This window comes from Oncorhynchus masou, chromosome 8 (genome assembly GCF_036934945.1).
Source record: "Oncorhynchus masou masou isolate Uvic2021 chromosome 8, UVic_Omas_1.1, whole genome shotgun sequence".
In the NCBI taxonomy this organism is placed as follows: Eukaryota; Metazoa; Chordata; class Actinopteri; order Salmoniformes; family Salmonidae; genus Oncorhynchus; species Oncorhynchus masou.
In genome coordinates, this window is record NC_088219.1 from 6,207,855 (window position 1) to 6,216,095 (window position 8,241).

Genomic DNA, 8,241 nt, shown 5'->3' on the forward strand with positions numbered 1-8,241 from the left:
AGGAGAACAATTATGTTTTAAGTGAAATGGAAACACAAAATGTAATTTTAAACGATGGTGAATTCCCCCTCAACTGGTTATTTCAGATTGAAAACGGAGTATATTTGATCTCTCTAAACAGCAGATGTGGCCAACTTTAGGTTAATAGCCTTGTTTTGGATTGTGTGAATCCAATAGGTTTTCCTCTCCAATCTCCAGGGATGGACCAATCTCTGTTCCTCATCCTGTTGTTCTCAGGTTGGTGTTTATTTCTGTGTCTGCTTCCATGTGTGTGTGTGCTCGTGTGTGTGTGTGTGTGTGTGTGTGTGTGCTCGTGTGTGTATGAGTGTGTGTGTGTGTGTGTGTGTGTGTGTGTGTGTGTGTGCACGCCTGTGTGCGTTTGCGTCTCTGAGTGTTTGTCCGTGTGTGTGCTGAACCCTAACTTGAGACCTGTGTGAAGAATTGACAGCTATATTATATACATACCAGTGGCCAGTTTATTAGGTATACCAGTGGCCAGATTATTAGGTATACCAGTGGCCAGTTTATTAGGTATACAAGTGAACAGTTTAGTAGGTATACCAGTGGCCAGTTTATTAGGTATACCAGTGAACAGTTTATTAGGTATACCACTGGGAGTCTTTCATATACACCCAGTGGCCAGTTTATTAGGTATACCAGTGAACAGTTTATTAGGTATACCAGTGGGAGTCTTTCATATACACCCAGTGGCCAGTTTATTAGGTATACCAGTGGGGCTGTCCATCCTCCTCTCATAATGTTGGTTGGTTCTCCACAGGGCTGTCCATCCTCCTCTCATAATGTTGGTGTGTTCTCCACAGGGCTGTCCATCCTCCTCTCATAGTGTTGGTTGGTTCTCCACAGGGCTGTCCATCCTCCCCTCATAATGTTGGTTGGTTCTCCACAGGGCTGTCCATCCTCCTCCTCTCATAGTGTTGGTTGGTTCTCCACAGGGCTGTCCATCCTCCTCTCATAGTGTTGGTTTGTTCTCCACAGGGCTGTCCATCCTCCTCTCATAATGTTGGTTTGTTCTCCACAGGGCTGTCCATCCTCCTCTCATAGTGTTGGTTTGTTCTCCACAGGGCTGTCCATCCTCCTCTCATAGTGTTGGTTGGTTCTCCACAGGGCTGTCCATCCTCCTCTCATAGTGTTGGTTTGTTCTCCACAGGGCTGTCCATCCTCCTCTCATAGTGTTGGTTGGTTCTCCACAGGGCTGTCCATCCTCCTCTCATAATGTTGGTTTGTTCTCCACAGGGCTGTCCATCCTCCTCTCATAATGTTGGTTGGTTCTCCACAGGGCTGTCCATCCTCCTCTCATAGTGTTGGTTTGTTCTCCACAGGGCTGTCCATCCTCCTCTCATAGTGTTGGTTGGTTCTCCACAGGGCTGTCCATCCTCCTCTCATAATGTTGGTTGGTTCTCCACAGGGTTGTCCATCCTCCTCCTCTCATAATGTTGGTTTGTTCTCCACAGGGCTGTCCATCCTCCTCTCATAATGTTGGTGTGTTCTCCACAGGGCTGTCCATCCTCCTCTCATAATGTTGGTTGGTTCTCCACAGGGCTGTCCATCCTCCTCTCATAATGTTGGTGTGTTCTCCACAGGGCTGTCCATCCTCCTCTCATAGTGTTGGTGTGTTCTCCACAGGGCTGTCCATCCTCCTCTCATAGTATTGGTTTGTTCTCCACAGGGCTGTCCATCCTCCTCTCATAGTGTTGGTTTGTTCTCCACAGGGCTGTCCATCCTCCTCTCATAATGTTGGTTGGTTCTCCACAGGGTTGTCCATCCTCCTCCTCTCATAATGTTGGTTTGTTCTCCACAGGGCTGTCCATCCTCCTCTCATAATGTTGGTTGGTTCTCCACAGGGCTGTCCATCCTCCTCTCATAATGTTGGTTTGTTCTCCACAGGGCTGTCCATCCTCCTCTCATAATGTTGGTGTGTTCTCCACAGGGCTGTCCATCCTCCTCTCATAGTGTTGGTTTGTTCTCCACAGGGCTGTCCATCCTCCTCTCATAGTGTTGGTGTGTTCTCCACAGGGCTGTCCATCCTCCTCTCATAGTGTTGGTTTGTTCTCCACAGGGCTGTCCATCCTCCTCTCATAGTGTTGGTTTGTTCTCCACAGGGCTGTCCATCCTCCTCTCATAGTGTTGGTGTGTTCTCCACAGGGCTGTCCATCCTCCTCTCATAATGTTGGTTGGTTCTCCACAGGGCTGTCCATCCTCCTCTCATAGTGTTGGTTGGTTCTCCACAGGGCTGTCCATCCTCCTCTCATAGTGTTGGTTGGTTCTCCACAGGGCTGTCCATCCTCCTCTCATAGTGTTGTTTGGTTCTCCACAGGGCTGTCCATCCTCCTCTCATAGTGTTGGTTTGTTCTCCACAGGGCTGTCCATCCTCCTCTCATAATGTTGGTTTGTTCTCCACAGGGCTGTCCATCCTCCTCTCATAATGTTGGTTTGTTCTCCACAGGGCTGTCCATCCTCCTCTCATAGTGTTGGTTTGTTCTCCACAGGGCTGTCCATCCTCCTCTCATAATGTTGGTTGGTTCTCCACAGGGCTGTCCATCCTCCCGTCATCCCTGCCTCATCAGTTCCACTTTGTGAACTTGAGAAAGACCTGGACTGAAGCTCAGAGGTTCTGCAGACAGAACTACATTGACCTGGCCACCATAGATGAGGACATGACAGATATGAAGAAGCTCAATAACACATTATCAGCAGCTGGTTGGATAGAATCAGCCTGGATAGGACTGTATTACAACATCTGGAGGTGGTCTCTGGGAAACTTAGAGTTAGAGGGGGAGGGGTTTTGGGCCCAAGGACAAACAAATATTGATCCCAACAGCAAAGATGTCTGTGTGTGTATGATTCAAAATGGGTCTTGGTTTAATAACAACTGTAACACGACATCGAATTTCGTCTGCTATGGTGAGTTCTCATGTCCATTTATTTTCCATTTTTAATTTAACCTTTACCTAAATAGGCAAGTCAGTTAAGAACAAATTCTTATTTACAATGACGGCCTACCCTGGACAACGCTGGGCCAATTGTGTGCCGCCCTATAGGACTCCCCATCACGACCGGATGTGATACAGCCTGTATTCGAACCAGGGACTGTAGTGATGCCTCTTGCACTGAGATGCAGTGACTTAGAGCAAAGAGGCGTCACAGCAGCACCTGCAATACCATCTTTTTATATTCAGATAAGAGATTCAGATATAATTGAATGTTTATTTACAAACATTCATCTGTATTTATTTTGGTTAAATCTTTTTTCTTTTCTTCAAATAGACAAAAATGCGACCAATAAGTACATTCACATATATGAATCTAAGACTTGGAGTGATGCTCAGAGCTACTGTCGGGAGAAACACACAGACCTGGCCAGTGTGAGGAACAAAGCAGAGATGGAGGCCATAATGACTATCATACTGATCAATGCCAAAAATCAAATATACAGAGTGTGGATTGGCCTGCATAATTCTCTTGGCGTCTGGAGGTGGTCCGACCAGAGTGGCTCCTCCTACAGCAACTGGGACTCAGGAGAGCCGAATGGGGCAGGTGAGGGAAAGGAAGGATATTTCTGTGGAGAAGTAATATCGTCTGGAAAGTGGAACGATAAAGGATGTACTCAAAAACAACCCTTTATTTGCTACGATGGTGAGCTGCCGACATAAATCCTCAATACAGATCTACATTTAACAATCAATATTACTGTAAAGTATTGATGAGAGGGACTGAATATTTTGGGTATCGGGTGGAGAATGGGGTGAATGTTGACTGAATAACATTACTTTTCCTTATTTTTCTTAGAGATGCTTAATGTGAGTCTGTAAGGAAAGTTTACAATCTAACCAGACACCTAGGTAATTGTAGTTGTCCACATATTCAGAAGTCAGAACCGTCCAGAGTCATGATGCTGGATGGGCATGCAGGTGTGAGCAGCGATCGGTTGAAAAGCATTCATTTCGTTTTACTTGGATTTAAGAGCAGTTGGAGGCCTCGGAAGGAGAGTTGTTGTTTCTGTGTCCCCCTCTTTTGGGTATGGGGTGGAGAATGGGGTGAATGTTGACTGAATAACACTACTTATTTTTCTTAGCGTGTGTTTCTGTGTCCCCCTCTTCTTCTTCCAGATGAACTGGTCCTGGTCTCAGAGAACAAGACGTGGTCAGATGCCCTGCGGCACTGCAGAGACCTGGACATGGAGCTGGTGTCTGCCCACAACCAGACCATCCAGCACTGGGTCCAACAGAAGGCCAAGAAGGCCTCCACTCCCTTCGTCTGGCTGGGCCTGAGGTACACCTGCACCCTGGACATCTGGTTCTGGGTCAATGGAGAAGAGTCCTGCTACCACAACTGGGCTGTCGGGGAGGGCTACAACCCCATGAAGGGGCAGTGTGGGAACACGGGGGCCATACAGAGAGACGGGGGACAGTGGGTCAGCAGGTCTGAGACTGAGAGATTCAACTTCATCTGCAGCAACAGTACTGGTGAGATTTGATCTCTTTCTTTTGATGTGTTGAATATCTCTCTCTCTCTCTCTCTCTCTCTCTCTCTCTCTCTCTCTCACTCACTCAAACTCTCCTGAAATGTATTTTCTGATGTTCTCTCTCATGTTAAATATTTGTCATGATATTCTTTTACAGTATTATATCCTTTGTTCTCTAATCCAGATTACTAAAACCAGAGCCTGTTCTCTGGACCAGCTGAACCGTACAGTCCAACACATTGTTCCAGAAACTGCTCTGTAGACCAGCTGAACCCTACAGCCAAACACATTGTTCCAGACCCTGCTCTGTAGACCAGCTGAACCCAACAGCCCAGAATGTTCCAGATATACTCAGACTTACATCATACAAGGTGATAGATACTCATTATTTAAAATATATATTTTTATTTGTTTACAGTGAGCTCCAAAAGTATTGGGACAGTGACAAATGTTTAGTTGTTTTGGCTCTGTACTCCAACATTTTCATTGCATGTTAGGAATATGGGACCAAATATTTAGGTTTTGACTATTTTAGTACATATTGAAGTGAATTTGTACCAATACGTTTGGTCCACTAAAATGGGGGGCCTATGTACAAAAAGTGCTGTAATTTCCAAACTGTTAATTAACCCGATATGGATGAAATTACTGACTGTCTGGACTTTAACCTCATACTCATTGTATTATTAAAGATCCAAAGTGCTGGAGTACAGAGCCAGAAAACAAACATAGTGTCACTGTCCCGATACTGTTGGAGCTCAAAGGAAATAAAACATAGAGCTACGTAGAATTCTCTGGAAATAAAACATAGAGCTACATAGAACTCAAAGGAAAACAAACATAGTGTCACTGTCCCGATACTGTTGGAGCTCAAAGGAAATAAAACATAGTGTCACTGTCCCGATACTGTTGGAGCTCAAAGGAAATCAACCATAGTGTCACTGTCCCGATACTGTTGGAGCTCAAAGGAAATAAACCATAGTGTCACTGTCCCGATACTGTTGGAGCTCAAAGGAAATAAAACATAGTGTCACTGTCCCGATACTGTTGGAGCTCAAAGGAAATAAACCATAGTGTCACTGTCCCGATACTGTTGGAGCTCAAAGGAAATAAACCATAGTGTCACTGTCCCGATACTGTTGGAGCTCAAAGGAAATAAACCATAGTGTCACTGTCCCGATACTGTTGGAGCTCAAAGGAAATAAAACATAGAGCTACGTAGAACTCTCTGGAAGTAAAACATAGAGCTAATTAGAACTCACTGGAAATAAAACATAGAGCTACATAGAACTCACTGGAAATAAAACATAGAGCTATATAGAACTCTCTGGAAATAAAACATAGAGCTACATAGAACTCACTGGAAATAAAACATAGAGCTACATAGAGCTCTCTATAAATAAAACACAGAGCTACATAGAGATCACTGGAAATAGAATGTTGAGCTACACAGAACTCACTGGAAATAAAACATAGAGCTACATAGAGCTCTCTGGAAATAAACCATAGAGCTACATAGAGCTCTCTGGAAATAAAACATAGAGCTACATAGAGCTCTCTGGAAATAAACCATAGAGCTACATAGAGCTCTCTGGAAATAAAACATAGAGCTACATAGAGCTCTCTGGAAATAAAACATAGAGCTACATAGAGCTCACTGGAAATATAATGTTGAGCTACATAGAGCTCACTGGAAATAAAACATAGAGCTACTTAGAGCTCTCTGGAAATAATTAGCTGTTGCAAAAGTAGTAGCTACAATTTCTTCATGAAACATGAAACAACATAACATAACACAGAACATTAATAGACAAGAACAGCTCAAAGACAGAACTATACCAGTTTATAAAATCCACACGTAGCCTAACCTATATCTCCGCACACTGACCCGGTACCGGTGCCCCCTGTTTATAGCCTCGTTATTGTTATGTTAGTGTGTTACTTTTCTTCAACTATTTTTACTTTAGTTTATTAAGGCACATTTTTTTTAACTGAATATTGAACTGATATTTGATATTATATGAGGAGATGGAAACATGATTTAATAATGACATGTTTTATATGCAATGTAATATTATCCTACCACACTGTTGTTGTTTCCATATTTACTTACTATACTTGTTGATGTTAATGAATGTTAAAGGTGAACTTTTAGTTGTTCTAAACATTCAGTTGATTTATTTATTTTCTATTACAACTTGCTGTTACTGTTTCCAGTCTATTCCACTTATTCATTATTTTATCTAGACCGTTAATTATATTCCATTACAGAAATGTTTTAAGATCTTTTGAGTGGTTTAAGTTGTGTTAAATATATTGTACACATGTCATTTTTCTATGATACTAGTGTGTAACATTTAAAAGACAGTATCTGTTCTGGTGCTGGTGGTGGTCTTCATGTAAAGTGGCAATCTGTGATCTGGAATTCCATTTTAGGATTTAAAATTATGTACCCATTGATTCTTGAAGATTATAACTTATAAATGCCTCGTGATTTTAGTTCAACTGTCATTTCCCATCAGAACCCAAAATGTAAACATTTTTTACTCCATTGTTTGTAAACAATGTAATTGTAAACAAACACGGTTTAGTCTCAGAATCATAGTTTAAACTATAATGTTGATATCATAGATGGTCATTCTGTATAGTCTCAAAAACATAGTTTAAACTATAATGTTGATATCATGGTTCGTCATTCTGTATAGTCTCAGAGTCATAGTTTAAACTATAATGTTGATATGATGGATGGTCATCCTGCATAGTCTCAGAAATATATGTTAAACTATAATGCTGATATGATGGGATGGTCAGTACATGAAATCATTGCTCTGTCCATTAATTTGAGAGTGGCTACATTTCTCCAGCTCCATCCTAAAGATTTTCCCAAAATAGTGGTGGGGTTTACGCTTTGTTACTGGTTAAACTGCAGATTTCCCCTTTAACTATTTGACTATGGTACACTCATCCTTTACACTGTACAAAAAAATCAATAAAGTTATGAAAAGACCTCTAGTTTGTTTAGTTTTTTGTTTCATACTTATTTCAAGAAACAGAGGAAAGAATAGAAAGGATTTTGATAAGGATGTTAGACCTGATCTCAGATCATCAGTAAGTCAGTAGGAACGCTGTCTACTGTTGTATACATAGTGTTAGACCTGACCTCAGATCATCAGTAAGTCAGTAGGAACGCTGTCTACTGTTGTATACATAGTGTTAGACCTGATCTCAGATCATCAGTAAGTCAGTAGGAACGCTTTCTACTGTTGTATACATGATGTTAGACCTGACCTCAGATCATCAGTAAGTCAGTAGGAACGCTGTCTACTGTTGTATACATGATGTTAGACCTGATCTCAGATCATCAGTAAGTCAGTAGGAACGCTGTCTACTGTTGTATACATAGTGTTAGACCTGACCTCAGATCATCAGTAAGTCAGTAGGAACGCTGTCTACTGTTGTATACATAGTGTTAGACCTGACCTCAGATCATCAGTAAGTCAGTAGGAACGCTGTCTACTGTTGTATACATAGTGTTAGACCTGACCTCAGATCATCAGTAAGTCAGTAGGAACGCTGTCTACTGTTGTATACATAGTGTTAGACCTGACCTCAGATCATCAGTAAGTCAGTAGGAACGCTGTCTACTGTTGTATACATGATGTTAGACCTGACCTCAGATCATCAGTAAGTCAGTAGGAACGCTGTCTACTGTTGTATACATAGTGTTAGACCTGACCTCAGATCATCAGTAAGTCAGT

The 8,241-nt window shown here is 42.2% G+C and overlaps 1 protein-coding gene across 4 annotated transcripts in view; it reads left to right on the forward strand.

Moving 5' to 3' along the window:
• The window catches only part of LOC135544022 (macrophage mannose receptor 1-like), an 8,134-nt gene extending 639 nt beyond the window's left edge, over positions 1 to 7,495 (forward strand). For 2 of the 4 annotated variants that reach the window (XM_064971359.1, XM_064971360.1), the window contains exons 2-6: positions 178 to 237; positions 2,551 to 2,922; positions 3,286 to 3,654; positions 4,128 to 4,484; positions 4,668 to 7,495. In XM_064971359.1, the coding sequence (XP_064827431.1) occupies positions 201 to 237; positions 2,551 to 2,922; positions 3,286 to 3,654; positions 4,128 to 4,484; positions 4,668 to 4,675 (1,143 nt within the window). In that variant the 5' untranslated portion in view covers positions 178 to 200 and the 3' untranslated portion in view covers positions 4,676 to 7,495. The remainder of the gene's footprint in view (positions 1 to 177; positions 238 to 2,550; positions 2,923 to 3,285; positions 3,655 to 4,127; positions 4,485 to 4,667) is intronic. The other 2 variants (XM_064971362.1, XM_064971361.1) reach the window with 2 other exon arrangements.
• Positions 7,496 to 8,241: the final 746 nt, after the last annotated feature.